Source organism: Rhinolophus ferrumequinum, chromosome 10 (assembly GCF_004115265.2).
Source record: "Rhinolophus ferrumequinum isolate MPI-CBG mRhiFer1 chromosome 10, mRhiFer1_v1.p, whole genome shotgun sequence".
Classification (NCBI taxonomy): domain Eukaryota; kingdom Metazoa; phylum Chordata; class Mammalia; order Chiroptera; family Rhinolophidae; genus Rhinolophus; species Rhinolophus ferrumequinum.
Window position 1 is genome coordinate 8,359,951 of NC_046293.1, and position 22,772 is coordinate 8,382,722.

A 22,772-nucleotide genomic window follows, 5' to 3' on the forward strand; every position below is an offset into this window, starting at 1 on the left:
TAGGCAAAACCAGCTATCAAAGATATTTTTGGGATAATTGCTTTGGGGCTCTCTAAAGCCTGGGGCCCCTCTTGCCCAGTTCCAAGGAGATGCTGGTGTCCTGTCTTTCCAGATGGCCGGAGGAAGGCTGACGTCATCATCAACTTATTCCAATGATAATAAAAGCTCCAGTTACTAGGATAACACAAGTTGGTCTCTAGCACCGAGAAGAGTATCTGATAAATGGTAGACACTCGAAAATACTGTTTTGAGGGCCGGCCGGTGGATCCAGGCAGTTGGAGCTCCGTGCTCCTAACTCCAAAGGCTGCCGGTTCGATTCACACATGGGCCAGTGGCCTCTCAACCACAAGGTTGCTGGTTCGACTCCCACAAGGGATGGTGGGCTGCGCCCCCTGCAACTACAACGGCAACTGGACCTGGAGCTGAGCTGCGCCCTCCACAACTAAGACTGAAAGGACAACAACTTGACTTGGAAAAAAGTCCTGGAAGTACACACTGTTCCCCCAATAAAGTCCTGTTTCCCTTCCCCTATTAAAAAAACATGAAAATCTTAAAAAAAAAAAAAAAAGAAAGAAAGAAACCGTTGTTTTGAGTGATATACCAGTGGACTTTAGGAACAGACTATGTGGCTGTTCTTGTTGCAAACGCTCTCTAAAGTATCTGATGATGGAGTGGGCTCCCCCTCCCCCCAACTCCCTTCAGGGTCCCACAAAACCCAGAGCAGGCTTATCATCACCCTTATAGCTCTCTCGGTGATCTGTTTATGGCTCTGTCTCCTCTCCTGCACAGCAAGCTCCTCATGGGCAGGGACTGTGTCTAATTTCCATGAGGTTCCCAGCACCTAGCCTGGCTGGGGCTAGATAACCTAAGAATTAGTGGACCATGGAACCTGGGCCTCCATCTTGGCACGGCCTCCATGGGCTCTATGTGCAACTTTCTCGGTCCAACTCTCTTCACCTCCTTCATCTCCTTTCAAAAAGAGATACTCTAGTCTGTCACAGAGTGAAAAATACGTTATGTGCAACCATAGCCCTGACAGATGGGAAGGAGGGCAGAAGCAGAGGATTCCATTCTTGTGGCCAAACTATTACGATGTCTGTCCAAACAGGGCAATTGCAGGGTTTGGGGACAAAGTCTCCATTCTGGCCACTTATCTGAGCCAGCGACAACTGAGGACAGCTTCATTTGGGGGTTTGAGGCTATGCTACACCCTCATGAGGACGCAGAAGAATGAAACCGCAGTTCAGGGAAGTTGGGGAGCCCCTGGGTTTGCAGAGAAAAGAGAAGCTGTAGCTGGACTTGATGGGATAAAAGCAGCAGTATACCCTCCACTAATGTTTACAGTTTTTCTCTAAACTCTGCCAACTAGATCTTTTCTAAGAAAATAATTGGGCAAGTGCAGGAAGATATTGCTTAAGGATCTTCATCACGGCTTGTTTTTTAATTTCAAAAATAACTGGAAACAACATAAAGATCTATCAATTTAGGATTGCATAAATGAATAATTGCACATCCACACAGCAGGTTACTGTGCAGCTGTTAACGGGATAATAGAGATCTATATTTATTGCTATGGAAAGAGGTGATTGATGCTAGATAGATGGATAGATAGATACATACATACATACGTATATACAGACATAGACATCTGTGTGTGTATATATATATCACATATGATATATTTGTTTAACTTCCTAAGTACTTGTACAATTGGCTGACAAAGCTTTTCAAGTACTTAAGCAATTCTTATTAACCTAACACATTTAGCTTACAAATATTGTGACTTTGAAGTTGCCCCAATGAGCTGCCCCAGTACTGTGTATAAAACAGTAAACTCATTTAATCCTCACAGTAGCCCTACAGGTATATAGTTTTATCATCCCCAATTTAAATATGAGTCAAAGTGTGGTTAAGTGACCTACCCAGAATCACAGAGCAAGTGAAGGACACGACCCAGATCGAACACAGGTGGTCTGACTCCAGCGCCTGGCTCTTAATTTTCACAGTGTAATGCAATTTCTAAGAAAGAGTTTCCATAAATGGAAACTGCATACTTAAAAAACAAAAAATCTCCAACTTCAATTCCAGCTGAATTTAATGAAACCTATGTGGTAAGGTGGGTGGGAAAGAGCAAAAAGTGTACTAAAGTTTTATCATTTTTAGAAAAGAATATATAGTCCATATCTCAATTAAGCTGTTTTTTTAAAAATTTTGAGTGTTGTTTTAAAACACCGAGTTTTGGGGTATTGTTCCACCGCAAAAGGTTACTGATACATCTCCATTGTTTATGTTTTGCTAGAACATTCCCCCAACATCTCTTCGGACTGAGAAACAAGGGCCACTTCCTAAAACACAAAGATTAACTTATTAGGACTGACCCAGATGGGTTTGCCGCCCACGCACACATCTGAACAGCAGACATAAGGCCCATGTGAACGTGTGTGTGTCTGTGTGTCATGACTGGGTAGTCCAAGTCCTGACAGAGAGCCAGGCTTCTCTGAATAGTTATGAGTTAAGTGGTCCTACCAAGGTGTGTTTCTAAAACCAAGGTCCCAGGTAAGAGCACAGGCTCTGAATCCCAAGTCACCTTTCAACTGCCCGTGTGACCCTAGACAAATTACTTCATCTCTCTGTGCTTCAGTTCCTTTATCTGTAAAATGGGAAAAAATAATAGTCCCTACTTCCAGAGTTGCTAGAATTGAAATCAATTAATAAATGAAAAGCATGTAGAACTACTCCTGGCACAGAGCAAGCCTTCAATAAACATTAGCTATTAAGATCATAAAGTTCAAAGATTCATAGACATTTTTCTATCTTAAGAAGCAAAGAAGGGCGGACGGGTGGCTCAGTTGGTTAGAGTGTGAGCTCTGGGCAACGGGGCTGCTGGTTCGATTCCCACATGGGCCAGCGAGCTGTGCCCTCCACAACTAGAACTAGAATGCCGCTCAGCTCCTGGATGGCTCAGTTGGTTGGAGCGCAGGCTCTCAACCAAAAGGTTGCCGGTTGGATTCCTCGACTCCCGCAAGGGATGGTGGGCTGCACCCTCTGCAACTAACAGGCAACTGGACCTGGAGCTGAGCTGCGCCCACAACTAAAATTGAAAGGACAACAACTTGACTTGGAAAAGTCCCAGAAGCACACACTGTTCCCCAATAAAGTCCTGTCCCCTTCCCCAATAAAAAAAAACTTTAAAAAGAAAATAGAAACAATTGATAATGTAACTAGTGTAAAAAAAAAAAGAAGAAGCAAAGAAATACGAAATCCAATCAATGATGTAGAAACTAAGGTGGGACGTGCAGGTTTCCATAATTAGAGGGAAGAATTAAGTAATGATTTGACTTGAACTCAATTATGTGGACAGAGGCAGTCTCAAGGGCTCTGAGACGACCCCATACGGAAGGTCTTGAGATAAGTGTATACAAATAGGCCTCTGAATGGCTCACCAGGGTCACAAAGAGGATCCCAGCCTGTAGCTCTTGGATCATTATGTGACATCAAACAGCTGAGTGGGTAGTCTCAAAAACTTGTTTCAAATAATTAAAGGAGGGTGAGAGTAAGTACTTCTCATCCTCAGGAAGATTTGGATTAAGTACAGAAATGCAAAAAGAACAAAAACTGAAGTGTTAATATTTCTATATTAAAGCATTTTTGCTATTTTATATCCTTATACTATTTAAGAGAACTTGGTTTATTAGAATGATGGTTTGCCTTGTGATTCCAATTTTAACTATATAATTGAGTAATTGATCTAAACTTAAGATTTTAACTCTTTTATACATAGTACTAGGACAGCTCATCGAACTTCCAAGTTACCGTATTTGTAAACTAAATGGGTCAGGTTAATAAGAATTGCTTAAGTACCTGAGAAAGCTTGTCAGCCAGTTATACTTAGGAAGTTAAGCAAATCTATTATATGTGATGGATAATGTAATATGAAAGGTTTAAAGGCATTTAAGTTGATAAATGAGACCAAAATGAACCAAAGATCCTTAGAGAGATTGCTAAAATTTGCTAGTCCTAGAATTAAAATAAGTTATTTAAGGAGAAATTAAGAGCTTTAGGGTACACGAGGCTTTTTCCTTTTGTGTATAACTTTAATACATCAAATATGAATTATTAAAACCTACGCAAACTCATGAATAATCTTTTCTGCACACAAAAATTACTTTCAAGGGCATCAATAAACATATCCGTTAATGTGTATGTGTGTATATGGATTTGAGGTTCTCTGAGACAGTCTTGTCACCTCTTATTTCTCCTTATATGGGGCCAAGAATAGGACCAGTACTCAGCAGTGCCCTGGGCTAATTGCACGGCCCCCTTAAATTCGCACGAGAACTGGGCGTGTTTGACGTATGACTCTCCTGCTCTACACGTCCGTCACTGGTTACAGGTCACACAGGACTGGAGAGAGTGTTCTCCACTTTCATGGGACTAAGGTTGTGGCTCACAGTGTCCCCCGGAGGGATTCCCGTCTCTGTGTGAGAGACGGTGACGTGCAGACCGGTCCCAGGGTCAGGGACCCCAGGACTCCTGATCCCTCCACGGCTTACAACATGAAGATGAGGATGGAATAGTCTCTAGAAAAGTCCTCCTGGGTACCTCCTCCGGGGAAAGCCCTGCGCGAGATGGCAGGGCTGCCCCAGGGCTGCCCCAGTCCACCTTAAGAAAGGCCCAGTTGGCAGCAGCGGGGGATACATCGGAGTCATACACACGAGACTAGAAATGCTCTCTGACAGCCCTAGAGGAACTGTGATGAACTTTGCTGGTGACCAAGGTCGGGGCAGCCTTCCCAGCAAGGGCCAGCCACCAGGGTGGTTGCTTCCAAACTGACTACATTATCAGGCCTACACATTCTGTCACGCAGGGTCTCTGGTCCTGCTCCCCACATAAGAACGCAGGATATGGTGAGGCCAAAAAGGAACACCCACGGAGCCACAAATAGGAGAGTCATACCACTATATTCTCGATGGCGGCTGGTCGAGACACAGAAGCAAACGTCTGCCAGTACCCCAACAAGGGGTCTTCCTGTACCCCAGTCTCGCTGGCAGCCGTGCGAGACACAGGAAGTAGGATCCACATGATCCGCAATCCACCATCTGCCTCTCCGCCAACCAATCAACCCCTTGCTAACTGCAATCCGCTTGCTAGCTCAGCCATGGTAGTTCTATCAGTGGCCAATGGCTAAGTGGTTACAGGTGACGGCCATCTACTACTCGAGCCAGCACCTTTCCACGTGAGCCCGAGAGCCTGGAAACTGCTCTCTGGGGCTCTGTCCCCACATATTCTTTTGTCCTCTCACTGTGGCCTACTTGCTCACCTGAGAACTCCTCACCTCTGGGAAACCCCTCCCAGTAATGCCTGGGGGGCCCAAGTACGTCTCCAGTTCTGGCACCCACTAGGCTGCTTAGCTGGGCACAGCACTTTCTTGGCGCTTTCTCTGCTGGACATGGATTTTGGAGACAGAGCTCCATGAATCCATTAGAAGGACTCTTTCTAATTTAACCCCTAGAAGTTTACCTTAAAACAGTGCCAGGACTGTGTCACAGTAAGATTACGCTCTTTATTATCACGCACCCTAGGGGCTCCCTCAAGACCCCATGGAAGAAGATAAGGAGGAAAGGGTGAAGGTGATTTGACACCGTGAGAGGTTCTTCTTCTCCAGCCAGGAGGGCTGGTCCCGGGGTAACACTGGTCACCACTGTCAGCAGGAGCAGGGGACCAAGGCCAGGCTGCTGGGGAGAGCAGGCAGCCAGCAGCCAGCCCTCTCTGGCCCTCCTGGTGGCCCACCGCTGCAGGTCAGGGGCCACACTGCTTGACAGGACTGGCAGAATGGAACCAGCATCCACCTATCCAGTTGCCCAGGTTTTCCTTGCAGTGAAAAAAGAATCTGGAGAAATTAACACCCCACCACCACTACAAACAACTGAAAAGTATTTGGGGAAAAAAAAAGTTTCCAAGCAAAACAGGAAGAGCAGGAAGAGGACAAGTTTGCACAGAGCTGGCTCCACTCTGCTGGGATATGAAAGCAAACAGCCGGGAACTTTGCATTTCTTCTCATGTGTTTTACATTCACGAGAAGAGGGAGGGGTCATCGGGACAAAGGGGCCCATGTGAGCCGGAATCATGCCTAGATTTTATCTGTAATTGCTCAGGTCAGTTCTCCCAACCGTGGCCTTGACCACCAGCCATCAGGCCTGCCAGCCTCAGTGGGGGCCACCAGCCAACACAAGCCAGACTGTATTGAAGAGAGAAACAAATCATTGTATTCCAGGGTGTCTTTGTACAGAAGCTTAACATTTGCCCAAAGGAACTAGCAGACCAGGGGAATGGTTTCCTTCCCCTTTGTTCATCTGTCTGTCAGAGGGTGTCCAAGTTTGGAGATTCTAGACACAGCTCTTTCCATTTTTATTTACAGTCTTCTGCTTCCCTGGATTTACATCGAGGAGGCTGGGCCGTGACCAATTTGAGAAGCAGCCACCACTGGACACTCAGGACCTCTCCAACAACCCCAGGCTTTTTCTCTGCATCAAGCTCACTGTGCCAAGCCCTTCTCCTCTTGCAGTGAGTTCTCTCCTGGAGCTTCCTGACTGCACTCAGAACAAAGCCCAAGCTCCCTTCATGACCTGTGAGACCCCTGCATGTGGGGCCCCCACCTTCCTCGCAGACCTCAGTCTCCCCACCACTCCATTCCAGCCCCACTGGTGTCCCTCAAATATGCCAAGCATGTCCCTGCCTCAGGGCCTTTGCACTTGCTGCTGCTTCTGCTTGGAAAACTCTTCTCCCGGATCTAAGCAGCTGCCTCTCTTTCCTCATGCAGGTCTCATCGCAGATGTGGCTCCTCAGACCTGCCCTGACCACCCTAGCCGAGCACCCCATCCGCACACCCTGTTCCTCAATACGACGACCCTATTTCGTCTTTTTACACATATCTGCCTGAAACACATATCTGCCTGAAAATCATCTCTTTGTTTTATGTGTTCATTGTCTGTCTGCTGCCCTCACAAGAATCTAAGCTTTGTGAGGACAGGGGTCTGTCGTCTTTGCTCTTCTATGGCCCCAGTGCCTAGAATCACTGCTGGGCGCATGGTTGGCATCCAGTAAATATTAGTTGCTTGGCTACCCAGTGTCAGGGAACTAAGGGGTACGGGGTGCCTGCCTTCAGGGAGCTCATGCTACAATGACCAAACAGAACTCTCCTGTCTTCCTGGAACTCTGCAAACACCCAAATGGGGCAAAAGAAGGCTGGCCAGTTCTACCTGGGGAGCCAGTTGTGGCTTCATACAGGAGGACACCCTCGTACTGACTTTTGAAATGCATGTAGGTGCTTGCCAGGTGAACCAAAGGTGCAAAGGTGAGAAAAAGCAGGGACCATTCAGGAAATAGCAGGTGGTTCGAGGAGAGCAAAGGAAGGGGTTGTGCAGAATGGGGAGCAGGAGTGAAAGTATCAGGAAGGCCTCTTCCAGGGAAGAAAGAGCTTGGGCTTCCTCCTAAAAACAGTGATTTTTCCCTGTTGATGTTTTGGCTCCTTCCAATGTTGAAGCATCTTAAACGGAGGAATGAGTTGGTCAGAAATGCATTTCCAAAAGATCCCTCTGCCAAAATTGGAGTTCCCCTTGTCCCTTGCCCAATTATGACTGCATTCAGGCATATTTCCAAAAGACTCTACCGCCCTCTTTCTAAAAATAGTCAGCCTCTCCTTGGGGGCACATAGTTTCACTGCATGATATTTCAGAAGGAATGATACATGGTTCAATTCTTTGGAACTCCTATTGTCACCCAACTGCGTCTTCAGCGTTTTTGTCCTTAGTTTCGTAAGTCAAATTACATCACATGGCAGATGCCAGCGGGTAGCGGGAGGAAATGAAGGGCGTCTAATGGACATAGAACTTATGTTTTGTTCATCTTGGCATCTTCCATGTTTGGGTAGAAACCCAGTATCTTCAGCAGTGGAGTGGAATAATAATAATAGTAGCTACTTTGTAGGATTCTTTTAAGGAATCAATTAGCTAATATGGTATGTAAAGCACTTGAAAGACTCCTTGAAATATGAATGCTATATAGAGTGTTTGGTGTTATTTTTCACCAACAAAACTCAGTTTCAGCTTTTAAAACATGTGAGTATATTTTGTGTGTGTGTGTGTGTGTGTGTGTGTGTGTCCATCTCTCTAGTTATGAGTTAGCCTCTGGCATATATATTTCCATTCTCACAGACCTACTATGTGCCTGACAGGGCTCTAGATGCCATACATATGTTATCTTGTTGTCCTCACAATAAACTTACGAAATAGGCATGGTTATTCCACTTCACAGATGAAGAAACCTGAGGCTCAGAGAGGTTGGCAACTAAACGTTGCACAGCTTAAATTACATCTGTTTGTACCTTCATCTCTTTGTGCATCTCAGTTCCTGGAGGGCAGAAATCCCATGTTTGCATTCACAGAGCCCAACACAGGTAGGGAAGGGGATACCCAGGGAGTGTTTGCTGCGTCTGAATCCCTGTATATGTTACATGGTGAAAATTACTCTTGAAAATCCCTTCAATGGCTAACTCACGTATCCAACAAATATCTCCAGAACACCTACTATGTGCAGGGTTCTGAGCTAGCACTGGCACTAAAGTGTACCAGATAGGCAAAATCCTTACCTCTGTGGAGCTTGGAGCCTGGTGAGGCATTAACTCCATGGTTACTATAATGCCAGGTAGTGTAAAGAGCTAGGAAGAAACAAGATGGTTAGGGAATGGGATGATGGGTAGAAGTGGGGCACCATTTTAGTTAAGGAGGTCAGAGCACACCTTTCTGAAGAAGCAAGATTTGAGCAGATCGAAAGAAATGCGGAAACAAGTCATGTGACCATCTGGAGAAAACGTGAGTGTTCCAGGCAGAGGGAACAGCCAGTGCCAAGCACCTGGGGTGGGAATGAGCTTGGAGTTTGCAGACCCATAAAGTGCCATATACATGATGTTATGGCTCAACCCTGTACAGTAATATCTGCTCTCTGCCCAGATGCCTTGGGGAACTTTGTCATGTCCCCACCCCCATTCCACCATGTGCTTTTCCCTCCAACAGCCAGTACCTGTGGCTCTGGGCACATTGAAGCCGCTTTGCACACTGAGGCAGAAAGCAGGCAGTGCCTGGGAATTGACATCGGCCCACCTAACACCCTCCCCCTATAGCTGTTAACCAGTGCTTATGGGTGGGAACAAATGCAGAGGAGTAACTTACACTCCCGAGATCCCTGCAGGATCAGGCTACCCACCCCGCACCACGACCTCAGGACTGCACCTGAGATGACACCCTGATCTCCGTTTAGCTTCTCGCCTTTCCCGTCCTGCTCACTCACTCCCTTAGCATTCTAATGGGAGCACATCCTTACTAAGTCACTTGACAACCTAAGACAAACATAATGGGTAATGTCACCGTACATAGTAGTGAATACAGCTGCAGAATATCATTTTACATTGTTTAAACGATGGCAACAAATGCACAGACTTGACTGTTGGGTTCAACACTCGTAGGAGGCTACCCCCACTGTATTACAACCCACACTGCAGGCCTTCAGGACCCCAGACTGGGGACAGAATGAAGGCCTGTGGCCTCTGTTTCCGAGCTCAAGGCACTGCCTTTTGGCATCAGGCAGGGGATGGTCCACTCTGGAAAGTGAACTTGGACAGATCTTCAGGGGGAAAGGAAGCAAAGATGTTCTTTTATAATTCTAGCATTGCTCAAAGCCTCAAGAGACAGTCTGAGTGTGTCAACCACACTGGCCTGACATCTAAGACTGTGACAGTATTTTCCCCTACATCCTTTAGCCCTTCCCTGCCCCAAGCACAGACACTTTCTCTCTCTCTCTCTCTCTCTCTCTCTCTCTCTCTCTCTCTCTCTCATATCCACACAGCTCACCTGCCCATTCACCCCCACCATCCCCAGGAGGGCAGCTCTGTTCTCACACCAAGCCCACTTGCGGAGGGCCAGCAGACAGCTATTTCTCAAGAGTATGTTGATTTTCAAGCAGGGAGGGGAATTTCTCCGAAGGTAACAATTGGATAAATCTGCAGAGGTGCAGGAATGAGAAGCGGAAATTTTGATACGGTTGGTTTGAAACCGCAAGATATTGGTGTTGCATCACAGAAATGTAATAATCATCCTTTCTAATAAACAAGTACTGAGAGCAGGAGACAGCCCTGATCCTTACCACTTCCCCATTCCTCTCCACCTCCATCTCAGCCCCACCACAGCCACTAAAACAAGATGAAATCTGTATGTAATGACACCAAAAGAGGTCCACTTTGTATCATTAAAGGAGAAAAACAGATTCCAGTGTGAATCACATGATCCCATTCTGTTAAAAAGAAAGAAGTTAAATAGATATACTTCTAAATATATACGCATATTTACGTGTATTTATATAGGCATAGAACAGAGGCTGGAAGATTCGTGAAGATGTTAAACAATGGTTTGATTGAGAATATGGACAGTCGCATTTTTCTTACTTTTTTAGTTTATAAAAAACAAAACTGTTGGTGTAATAAAAATAAAGTTTAAATAATCCAAAATAAAAGAAATAGAGGGTTTTGTGTGGCAGGGCTACTCTGTGCCCATTCCGGGACAGCCCAGGTCTCTCGGCCCCTCCCCAAATAGAAAGCTGTGGTCCGGTCTCCCAGTCTCCGCGTTAGCAATGGCGGAACCATCGGAGGAACTGCAGGTGGCAGGAGAGTGATGCCGCCAGGGAGCCTGGGAATCAGAAAACTTATAGACATGACCCTGAGGGGGGTTTCTGCCTAACGACCCAAGGATGATCTGTTTCCGGCCCAACGTGGCACCCTCTTTCTCCCCCGCCATCTCCACATAATCCTCTCTGCCGTCTTCAGCCGGCCTCCTGAGTGAAGGCAGGTGCCGCCCAAGACCTTGGCCGAGGAATAGATGCACCGGATCACCCCGGCCTTCCTCGGCCCCTTCACCGCATCCTTTCCTGCGGTGGCGTTTTGTTTTAATTCATCTGAACTGGTTACAAAACCATACTCCCACGAATACATAAATAATGGATGTGGGGGGGGTAGACAATGTTTTAAAGAAATTCCCGCAGGGCCTGGCAAGGCAACAGCAAATGCATTTCTGCTGTATCATATTTAACTGTTTGCAAACTTCTGCTGGGAGGATGCGCAGCGTCTGCAGACTCCATCGCCCTTCCCCGCCTGAGGCCTGGCGGGACTTGCATGAGGGGTGGGGTTAAAGGTTGTCAGCTAGCGAGGGCCGCAAAGATGGAGAGGGGAATGGAAAACGTAGGACTGCACTACGCCGGACCAGCTCCGCACAAGCCAAGCATCCACCCCGCTCTAGGCCCCGGCTCCCGCCGCCAGGCGAGGCCGCTTTAAGAGCCAACGCGCGCCCCCGCCCCGCGTGCGCTCACTTTCCCTAGCAACGGCCCCGGGGGAGGGGGAGGTCCTGGTAACGGCGTGCCGGCCCGGAGGATCACGTGACGTCCCGCAGCTGGAGCGCGAGCGCGCGCCCCGTCGCGCGCCCGCCCGCCGGGGCTTGTGCGCTGCGGCGCGTGCGCGAGCGGTGCAGCACCGGCCGCGGGAGCAGGGAGTATTATGGGCTGTGGGTGCCGCTGAGCAAGATGGAGCTGTCTGCAGTGGGCGAGCGGGTCTTTGCGGCCGAATCCATCATCAAACGGCGGATCCGAAAGGTGAGCCGCCTCCCGGGGCGGGACGCCTCGCCCCGCAGCCGGTGGCCGGGTCCGCGGGCCTTCGGGGCGAAGCGGTCCCGCTAACCCGGGCTCTCTCGCCCACCCCCGCGCCGCCGTCTCCTCGCGTCCCTACATCCTCCCCACCCCCACATCCCCCCCTTTTTTTTCCTGTTTTTCAGGGACGTATCGAGTACCTGGTGAAATGGAAGGGGTGGGCCATTAAGTGAGTGTCGCGGGGTCCAGGGGCGAGGGGGGAGGGGAGGCAGCGGACACTGGGCCTTTTTTTTCCTTGAGGGGTGCGCACGTTTGCGCCCTCGCATGTGCCTCCGTCTCTCTGGTTCAATTTTGTGCATGTGTGACTCGCCAGGTACAGCACTTGGGAGCCCGAGGAGAACATCCTGGACTCGCGGCTCATTGCAGCCTTCGAGCAGAAGTGAGTTTCGGAAGCTGGCAGGGCGGCGGGGCCAAGGCTCGGCTGGGGCGCCTCGCTGGGAAACCGGGGAGCTGGGGAGGGCAGCGCGGAGCGGGGCCCGGGAAGGGTTTCTTTTTAACCTTTGGCGTTTCTCGGCCGCAGGGAGAGGGAGCGTGAGCTGTATGGGCCCAAGAAGAGGGGACCCAAACCCAAAACTTTCCTCCTGAAGGTAATCTGGCCCAGCCCCAGCAGCCCCCTCTCGGGCCCCTAGCCCCAGCACAGCACGGGGCCTGCAAGGGAGGGACAGATCGGCGGCCGCCCGCTTGGGCGGGCCTTTACAGAGGGGCCCCAGCTGGGCAGGGGGTGGTTATAAGCCCCCGACGAGCCCCTGGCAGCAGGCCCCGCCCGGCTCCAGCTTCAGCAAGAGGGTCCTTGGGAGTCGGGGATGAGGAGGAGGATAATCCTCGCTAGCCAAACCAGGATCTGCGGAGGTCAGCAGGGCTCCAGGAACGGGGTGGATGAAGCAGGTGGGGGCTGCCCACCTGAGTGGGTGGCAGGGAGGTCGCTTCTGCACGTGAGAGGCCTCATCTCCTCCAGCTTTAAGCAATCTACCCGTGGGTTCTGCCTGGAATTAGAACCCAGCGGGAAAGTAAATGTGGTCTCCCTCATGGCAGGGAACAGGGAGAAGCATTTGGGGGCCGCTTGCCTCCCCGCCCCCAGCTTCCTTCTCTTTTTTAGAATTTGTTCTGCCTGCCTGCCCTCCTCACTGGGGGATCCAACTTGAATTTGATCTTAAATCACTTCACTATGAATTTATCATCCAGGCTGGGCCACTGGTTTCAGGGCTCTGAGCCTCAATTTCCCCCCGTCCCTGGCTGTTTCTAGAGGTTCTCATGAGGATGGAGAGTGGCAGAGTGAAAGCATAGCAAATTAGTCTTGGCAAGGGAGGGAGACCTAGCTCCAGAGAAAGCCATTTTATAGAGTTTTTTGGGTTTCATTTTATTTTATTTTTAGTGAGAAAGAACAGTGTAGGAAAGGGAGGGCAAGATGACTCGAGGTGGCCCGTGGGCCTCCCTGGGCAACCAGTCTCCCTGTTAGTGCTAAGATTGTCTCAGGGTCCCTTCCCACCCAACAGTCTGTGACTTTGTGGCAAGTGGCACAGGAAGGGCAGTGAGGACTCTGCAGAGAAGAGACTGTGCAGAATGCAAAAGCTCAGATTCACCACCACCAATTTGTCCAAAAGGCTCAAAGCCCAATGAGAGTGTGGTGGATGTCTCCAGACCCGCCTCCCCTCTCAAAAGGACTGTGCATGTGTAAGGGTTTGCTTTGGACTCAAAGCAGAAGTGAAAGAAATGTTTCCAGAATTGCATACTTCTGTGACCCCCCTGGCCCTGACCTACACGCATCTTAGAGGCTACATGAAGCAGCCTTAATCCTGATGCTTCTTACACGAGGGATGGGGTAGAGCAGCTGGAGGGCTTGTGGGCTGTGACAGCCTCTCCGCGCCGCTGTAGCACCCTCTAGCGGTGAAGCGAGTAATGACCATGAACACTGATTCACAAAATGCCTTTTTTTTTTTTTTGGATAGCTCTAGTTCCTGAGCTGGCTATGTGCCTAACAGAGTGCTGAGCCCCGACACGGATTATCTCCTTTAATCCTCTCAACAACCCTATGAAGTAGGGAGTATTATCCATTTTGCATATGATAAAATCAAGGTCTAGAAAGGGGAAGTGACTTACCCAAGGTCCCAACTTCATGGCTTCATCCTGTCTCCTCTACACCCTGTCCCTCAGAATACACATCAGGTTAAGGGTGCAAGGTGGACAAGCACACACAGGAAACCATGAAGGGTAGGGGATGGAGAAGCAGATGAAAGAACCTTGCAATGGACCTTAAAAACAGGTAGCACGAAAATGGTATGGATCTTTGCAAGGAGTAATGGAGATCAGTGTGGTCTGAACCCGTTGTTCTGTTAGTCAGTGAGAGGCAGTGTGTTTAGTAAACCAATTACATTCAGATAGCACTTCTGCCAGGAACGAGTCTAAAGGGAACAGGAGCCCATGAGGTAGGTCGCATTACCCCCATTTTACACATAGGAAAACTGAGGCCAGATAGGTTAAATAACTTGCCCACGGTCACAGAGCACCAGTGGTAGAGTCCAGGTGTTTCACATTCCATGCCAATCCCTCAGAGGCATGCCTGTCACCCAATCAGAGTTCAGTAGACAGCAGCAGTGATTAGCTGTGGTTGACCGTTTTTTAATTCATAGGCCGACCTAGGTCTCACCTTCAAAAAACTCTCAATCTGGAGAGGGGAAAGGAGGAGGAAGGTTAAGCCAGTCCCTTTTTTAAAAAATTATATTGAGAAATGATAAAGTAAGAAATATTTCCCATAGAAAGTTTGGAAACCATACATTAGAATAAACTTACTGCTCATAAACCCACCCCACCCATCCCCACCCCCAAGGATAAATCTAGTATTTATTGAGTACTTGCTGCGTGCAGGGTGCTATGCTAAGCAGGTGACATGTACAGGTGGTCATAGGAGCCCCTGTGGTGGGTCCTGCTATGATTGCACCGGAGACCCACTGAGCTAGGGTTTCATTCTGGATCTGATGTTTGCTCACACTCTTAGCCACTCTCCAAGGACTGTCGATCACCACTGAACTCTGGCAGAACCATAATTACAGAGGGCCAGGGCCTCAGGCAATATGCAGAGGGAGTGAACGCTAACCCCCTACGGGGATCAGAAAGAGTGGGGATCCCCTAAGCTCCCGTAGGGATGAACCTGCAAAAGGCCCTGCTTGCCATGCCAAGGAAAGGCTGGCAGCTTTCCCCTGCCTTTTTTTGGGAAGGGCTATAAGGGAAGCAGTCCCTGGCTCTGCTGGCTAGGAGCTGGAGGCACTGGCAGCAGCACTGCACCCCCACCCCAGGGGTGAGGGTTGGGGGCTGACTGTATGCTGCCACCTAGTGCCAGGTTGTTGACCAAGCAGCCCCTGGAGGCCCTAAGCGTGTGGAAGGGCCATGTGGCATTAAAGGGTACTTCTCCCACATTCTGAAGGAAGCTATCCTTGCTTATTTAGCAAGTAAGTCAGCAAACACTTCTTCTGGGGGTTGTGGTTAGATATAATCTAGTTTTCTCTGAGGGGCATAGAGGCTACCGTGTTCCCCCGAAAATAAGACCTAGCCAGGCCATCAGCTCTAATGCGTCTTTTGGAGCAAAAATTAATATATAAGATCCGGTATTATATTATATTATATTAATGTTACGTTATGTTATATTATTGTATAAGACCCGGTCATATTAAAATAAGACTGGGTTTCATTCATTTTTGCTCCAAAAGACGCATTAGAGCTGATGGTCCAGTTAGGTCTTATTTTCAGGGAAACGGTACTTCCCAGGTACTAGGTAAGCATACAGTTCTCTTTGGGGCAGGGAGGAGAAGAGACCCCAAACCACAGATCCGACTCTCAGACTCCAGGAATGTGTCCTTTCCTTGGCCACCACCTCCCACCTGGATGGATGCAGTCACCCCTAACGAGTCCTCTGCCCTCTGTCCAGCCATTGCCTTCGGTCCCTTGGCCACTCTGCATCCTCTCTCCGTTGGTCTCTCCCTGCTTCCAACATTTATCTTGGCAGTGCCCCTTCAGCAGGCTACCTGGGGCCTGGTCGGGCTCAGGAAGGACCAGGGCTCTCTCTCCTACTCAGGCTTCATCCTCCAGGTCCCAGGCCTGGGCCCCTGTCTGTGCTCCTTTGGGCCCTTCACCCTGCATCCTAACTACCTGGTACTGGTCTTCCCTGAGGAGCACAGCCCCCACCCCCCTCCAAGGCTGCGTATTCAGAGCTGTGGCCCCAGGCAGCTGGCACATCCCTATTGGTACTTTCATAGTGAAGGAAGGATAGATAGGCTGTGGAGGACGGCTCATCTGGCCTTGTGAGTCCCTTGTCCTGAACCTGGGGTCCTTGAGGGCCCTACCAAACCCAGAGTGTTCCACGGTGTAGCAGGTGTGCAGCTGCAGAGCCCTCAGGCTTGATAGATTTCACATATGGGGGTGCAGCTGGACGGAGGTGCCTGGGACAGTATCTGGCTGCGCACAGAACTCTGCTCAGCTGTCCTACCCCAAAGGCAGTGATTAACTGGGAGGCAAGTCCAAGCTGGAGGTGCAGCCTGTTCAAAGGCAGAGAGAGCACAGGGAATTTGGGACCCTGCCAGTAGGTCAGGGGCTGGGGTGTAGGATGGAGCAGGCAGGGGCCTCCCTCTCCATTCTGTCCCCAAGAATTGGTCTGTGGAGGAGTGCCAGGCTGGGCTGGGCTCCTTCACAGAGCAGGGCTGCTCAAGGGCTTCTAAACAAAGAGTTGTTCTCTCCATTCATTGTCCCAGCTGCTGGCTCGCCTATGTCAGCAAGGGCAGCCACTGACCCGTCTTTCCCCGGGGCCCACAGCCAGCCTTGCACAAGTAGTGTGGGTCTTGGAGTCAGGCCTGGAGGAGGGTCTGACTTGCCCTCTGACCATATGCACTTGCTTTGCCCGTCTCTGTCTGCTGCTTTTTATCTCTAAGATGGGTCGTGGGCGGCAGTGATTCTCCTAAGTGCTCTCAGGATGGTATAATGAGACCATCCTTGTGGGTGGCTATCACACGGGTGTCCAGAGGAGGGCAGCAGGAACGCAGGAACTCGAGCCCCCACCCTCCCTCTTCTGCCCCACAGGCGCGGGCCCAGGCCGAGGCTCTCCGCATCAGTGATGTACATTTCTCTGTCAAGCCGAGTGCCAGCGCCTCCTCACCCAAGCTGCACTCCAGCGCAGCCGTGCACCGGCTCAAGAAGGATATCCGCCGCTGCCACCGCATGTCCCGCCGCCCGCTGCCCCGCCCGGACCCGCAGGGGGGCAGCCCTGGTCTGCGCCCGCCCATCTCGCCTTTCTCTGAGACCGTGCGCATCATCAACCGCAAGGTAAAGCCTCGGGAGCCCAAGCGGAACCGCATTATCCTAAACCTGAAGGTCATCGACAAGGGCACGGGTGGAGGTGGCACTGGGCAGGGGACTGGGAACCTCACCCGCCCCAAAGTCCCTTCGAGGAACCGTGTCATCGGCAAGAGCAAGAAGTTCAGCGAGAGCGTCCTGCGTACGCAGATCCGCCACATGAAGTTCGGTGCATTCGCGCTGTACAATAAGCCTCCGCCGAGCCCTGTGCCACCCCCACCCGCTGGCAAGGCCGATATTGCTGCCTCCACGGCCCCCGGGCTGCTCCTGGCGGCCCCCACTCCACCCTACGACGCCCGAAGCTCCAGCTCCTCTGGCTGCCCGTCACCAGCGCCGCAGTCCTCCTCCGACCCGGAGGATGCGCCCCCCAAGCTGCTCCCGGAGACCATGAGCCCATCGGCCCCCGACTGGCGGGAGCCCGAGGTGCTTGACCTGTCCATCTCTCCCGAGACAGCAGCCACCAGCAAGTGGGCACCCACCGACGTCACTGCTGCTGCCAGCCAGGCACTTCCCACGGCCCCTGAGCCTGCCATCACCCCCTCAGAGCCCGAGGCTGGGGACTGGCGCCCTGAGATGTCACCCTGCTCCAATGTGGTTGTCACCGATGTCACCAGCAACCTGCTGACGGTCACTATCAAGGAATTCTGCAACCCTGAGGATTTCGAGAAGGTGGCTGCGGGCGTCGTAGGTGCTGCAGGGGGCGGTGGCAGCTGTGGGGTGAGCAAGTGAGGGGGCTCCACCAAGGAGGGGGCTTTGGGGGGAGCCCTCCTGAAAGTCATACTCTTGTTCCCTCCCCCTCCCCGCGACACTTCTGCCTGTGCTTTGCTTGTTTCAAATGGCTCGGTGTTGACCCTGGGATGGGCTTGGGCAACTGGAGTCCCCTGAAGCCCAGTGGGGGTCGGTCCTGGACCAGTTTAGGGCCGAGGTGTGGCAAGGGCACTGGGAAATCCTCCCTCTTGTCTCTTGGCACCCTCCCTGCCCATGCATGGTGGGGCCCACTGGGTGGCTCCTGGGGAGCCCCAGAACCTGGGGTTCAGCTGCCGCCTCCACATCCCACTGTGTCTCTCCCCAGCTTGCTTCCAACTCTCGTGCACAGCATCTGATTTCTCGGTGCTAACCCGGCAGCTACAGGGCCCCTTGGAGACCCCCTCCCAGTGTGGGCACCGTCTCTTTCCTCCAGTTGCCTGGGCAGAAGAGGCAGGGATGGCAGAGCCCAGACAGGCTGAGGGGCGGCAGGGCCCAGAGGCATGGGTCTCACTGCCCTCTTTTGGAAGAGACCCAAGCGGGCCCCCTTCGGCCCACCCCATTCCATCTCTTTACTAATCCCTGTCTGGAAGGTGGAAGGAACGAGCAGGGACCTCAACCTGCCACAGCCTCCCAGCATCTAAAGACCCCCTTCAGTTCTCGACCAAAGGTGCTAGAAGAACCTGCTGTGGAAACTTCCAGCTGTGCGTGTGCGTCTGCCGCCCCTTGGCGTGTTTGTATGTGAATCCATATGTGCATTGGGCACTTGGTCCAGGCTTTCCAGGCGGCACCATTTAGGGTTCCTCAGAATAGGGTCGTCAGAGGCCTGGACCTTGCCTTGCAGTCAGCTGGGCCTGTGGAGGACACCAGGCCAATGCCCCACCTGGGTGGGTCTGAGGGTTACACTGTGGAGGCCGCCAGGTCTATGCTCCCAGCCCAGTATGGGGGCATGCGCCCCCACACCCTTCTCCTTTGGGGTGGTCAGCCCAACCAGCTGGGCCTTCAATAGCTGCACACATGGCATGATGGAGACTGAGGTAGAGAAGGGAGACGCCCACCCCCAGCTTCCCTTTCCTCCTGGGTGTTTTGGGGAAGGAGGAAGGCTGGAAACTGTTCCCGAGGTTCTCCGGCTTCTCTTGACCCCTCTCTTTTGCTTCTGACCCCTGAGCCTTTCTCACAGCCCAGTCTGCTCGAAGCAGCGGGAGGCCTCTGGTGCCCTGGGCAGCTTCTCTTTCCCTGTGCTTCCGGGGAGCTGAGGCATCCATGCCAGTGGCAGAGCCCAAAGCCCCCGTGGTCGGCCGGGCACTGGGAGCGTGAGCAGGCCGAAGTGGAGGGAATGGAGAGGGCAGGAGGGTGAGGGTGTGCAGGGCCAGGGGTCTGGTGCACTGGGAGGCAGCCTCGTGAGGCAGCCCTAGGCCACTGTCCGGCTCAGTTTGGCATGGGTGGCATGTCCCTGTGCAGGGCTCATCTTAGCTCCCTGGTATATGCAGCAACAGGTGTCTAAGCTCAGAAGCATGATGGCAGAAGGTAGGAGGAGGCAGAAAGGGGATCCGGTTAGGGAGAAAACGCCTTTGTCCTAAGTGTGGGAGGACTCTCTTCCAAACCTCCCCACCAGGGGCTGTAGCTTGGTCCCTGGCCCTCCCCACCCCAGGATGTACAACAAGGGCCCTCACAGGGTTTGGGGGGCTGGCACTCCCAGACCCCTCCCCACCTGCCCTTTGTGTTGGCTCCGTGGCCGTCCAAGTGCCAATTGGCTTCCCCCCAAATAAGGGCTGGTGTTTCTCCTCTGTCCTTAGAGGTGATTTCCCCCCTGACCCCCCTTACCCAAGGTGGATGACCACCTGGGTACCAGTTACAGGTGTTTCCAGAGACCATAGAAATGTGTTTTCCTGAGAGTCCGTGTCATTCGTGACTTTTTTTGTAAAGAAGTTGTGTTTTCAGAGGTGATTTTATGACAGGAAAGTGAAAGAATTAGTTTTGCAGAAAACGAAAAAACAAAAAAAGAGGAAAAAAAAAGAAATAGAAAAAAATATTGTGGGATTCCTATGGGGTTGGGAGGGGGGAGAAAGAGATATTTAAAGAAAAACTAGTAACGCAGTGATTGCACAGGTGAGGTGGCAATGTTAGGAACAGGAATGGAGGCCCAGGCACGGCTGGCGGGTCCCCAGGGTCATGGCCAACTGCCTGCCTGCCTTGGTATGAGGCAGAGTGAGCCCTTCCTCCTGTCCTGGGCCTACTCTCACACCTATCCTCGCTCAAAGGAAAAGATGACAGCTGTTCCTAAGGGACTTAGCCAGAAGCTGCAGGGGCCAAGCAAATGGAGCTGGGATTTGGGGTGGTGGGGCTCAGTGGGGGTCCCATCATCCCTGGGACCTACTGTTGGTGATTCCAGGAAAGCTGGTGAACAAGTGCAGTTGGGTTTTTTGCTCTCCTCTGTTCCGTTGCCAGCTTATTGGGCCATCTGGTCCCTACCACCACCGCCCGGTGGGGGGGTCTTCTCCCTCCCCACCACCACAAAGACCGTGACACCCCTGTGCTTCCCTGGCCAGGTAGGGGATGCAGGCTTCAGGAAGACAGGAGCTGTGGACTCTGGGAGAATCTTAGGTGGTGACCCTAAAGGGATTGGGGGTAACCGTGGGGAGACAGGAATTCCTGCCCCTGACCCCCAGACATGCAACCCCACCCTGCCTCGGCGCATGCAGAGGCACGCATGCACAGTGCTTCGAGTCAGGCAGCTCCCCTGGGGGGCTTGAGTGGGCATAGGGTCAAGAGCAAACAGCCCTCCTTACCTCTCTCCCAGGGTGGCTTGGAGTGGGGCCCAGAAGCCCCCCCCACACCCTTGCACGGATCAGCCTCCTGTGGGCCCTTCCCTTGCTGCTTTTCCGTTTGCCTAATTACCAAGCAGAAGTTGCAGTCTGATTTGCTTTATTTTTATATGTGAAATACCCCCACAGCCCAATCTCCCATGTTCTCTATTGGTTGGGGCATCGTTCATTTCCCCTTAGTGCCACCCACATGTCATAGGAAGCAGATGAGGTCTGGTGTCTCTGGTTTGAGATGGGAAGTTGGAACTTCCCTGTCTTGTTCCCCTCTCTGACCCTCAGTTTGCCCCTCTGAAATGGGTGTATTGGGCAGCAAGGCCTCTTCGTAGCACTGCTGGTGTCCAGGCAGCTGCCAAGGATTAGGTAGGTGGTGGTTGAGGCTGGCACTGGGCCCCCAGCCTCCCACAGCCCCCGTTTGTTCTCACCCTGCAAACGGTCAAACGAGCTCCATCTTCGCTGCTCTGGAAAATCTCCAGCCTCAGTGTGAGGTGGGCAGAGTGGGAGGGATCACCCCATTTTAAAGACAAGGAAACGGGCCCCAAGAGGCAACCCTGCTTCACTGGGGTGAAGAGCCCAGCTGCTCTGGCCTGGGGGCCACCACAAAGCTGGCAGGCTACCCCTGAGCCAGGCAGTCCAGGGTGAGGGGTCAACCAGAGTAGGAAACTTAGCTGGGGGGGAGTGGATGAGGGAGGTTACCACCAGCCTTTCTAGCCTCTGTGGGAACCCAAGTGGACGCACTGCCTTTCCCACCTTTTGGGGTTGGGGGTCGGGGGGAAGGTTGTGGGTTTATTTTTTTTTTATCTTTTTTTTTTTTTTGCACTTGGCCCACGCCGGACAGTGGAGCCCTGCCTCGTTGGTTCCACTTTCGGGCTCCCATGCACTAGCCCAAGGCAGCCTCTTGGGGGCTTGTATGGTTTAAGGAATCACTTTTAAAAAGAAAAAAAAAAAAGGAAAGTGTTTAAAGGTTTTTGTTTTTTTTCTGCATCTCCTCTCAGATTCAGAAAGCCCAGATTTAGGGGCTAAAACTCCAGGAGAAGGTCTCCCCAGCCTGACCCCATCTTACTGATAGTCACCAAGACGCCGAAATGGAACAGGCTGGGTGGGGACTGAGGACCCCACCTCCCAGGCCTGCAGGGTCCCTCCAACCCCACTTTGAAGGAGTCAGCACCCCACTCCAACAGTGAGTGAGCACCTACTGTGTGCAGCGCTTCCACTAAGCAAAGGGGGCTGATTGATGGTCTAACTGGGGAGGGACCCTTCACTAGAGGCCACGGTGGAAAGAACGAGTTCTGGGGCCCGCCCCTGCTCTTGGCAGGAGTGGAGATGGAGATTTCTTTTTGTTGGTTTTAATTTAAAAACACAAAGGCCTAAAGAAATGTATCTTATAATTTTTTTAATTTTTGAAAAGCTCATTTAATGAATTGTGCACGAATGAATTCTATATATATAAAATATACATATATAACTCTATATTTGGGGAGGGCACTGTCTCTTTTTTCTCTTTCTCATTTTAAAAATGAAGTGTTGTTGCCTTTGTCTGTGGTTCAACCATCCAGCTCCCAGCTGGCTAAACTTTGCCTCCAGTGGTTAAAGAGAGAAAACTAGTGGGGTGGGCAGGAGACCGGAAGTGGACATGTTGCCCCAGCTTGAGGGGTGTCCCCGTCCACCTGCCCCGTCCCAGAGGCTGCGGGTAGAGAAAACGGCTTTTGGGTGTGGGTTTTGCTTCTGTTGTTCTGGATTTGGTTTCTGGGCCGGGGGAGGGGGGTTTGTGCCGATTACTCTTGTCTTGTATGTTTTGTTCTGCTGCTCTTCAATATTGTATCAATGCCAGGAAGGGGGAGTGAAAAGCTTCTTTTGCACCCCCAAATAAATTGTCACATTCCGAAGCTCAGGTCTAGCCCCTATGGTGGGGGTGTGTCTGTCTCATTTCTTCTGGCTGTGACTGGTCTGTAGAAAGCAGGTGAGGGGAGGGCCCCTGCTCCTTAGCTGGGGCCCCAAACTCTCCACCTCAACCTGGAAGTGAGCTGAGCTGGTGGCCCAGCACAGGTGAAACAGGTGCCTGCCACTTCCTGAAATCTGGAGACTACTAGGCCGGGCACCTAGGAGGGTAAGGTCCCGCCACTG

General features: G+C 51.5%; 1 protein-coding gene across 1 annotated transcript; it reads left to right on the plus strand.

Moving 5' to 3' along the window:
* The first annotated feature begins 11,520 nt into the window (after nucleotides 1–11,520).
* CBX6 (chromobox 6) lies at nucleotides 11,521–22,539 on the plus strand. The gene is made up of 5 exons (XM_033116122.1): nucleotides 11,521–11,691; nucleotides 11,871–11,914; nucleotides 12,059–12,124; nucleotides 12,266–12,332; nucleotides 16,810–22,539. The coding sequence occupies exons 1-5, from the start codon at nucleotides 11,623–11,625 to the stop codon at nucleotides 17,809–17,811; spliced, it is 1,248 nt and encodes a 415-aa protein (XP_032972013.1). The 5' UTR covers nucleotides 11,521–11,622; the 3' UTR covers nucleotides 17,812–22,539.
* The last annotated feature ends 233 nt before the right edge of the window (nucleotides 22,540–22,772 follow it).

Coding starts and splice junctions, on each gene's coding strand:
- CBX6 (XM_033116122.1), top strand. CDS start 11,623: ATGGAGCTGTCTGCAGTGGGCGAGCGGGTCTTTGCGGCCGAATCCATC. Junction 11,692..11,870: donor TCAAACGGCGGATCCGAAAG/GTGAGCCGCCTC, acceptor CCTGTTTTTCAG/GGACGTATCGAGTACCTGGT. Junction 12,125..12,265: donor ATTGCAGCCTTCGAGCAGAA/GTGAGTTTCGGA, acceptor TCTCGGCCGCAG/GGAGAGGGAGCGTGAGCTGT.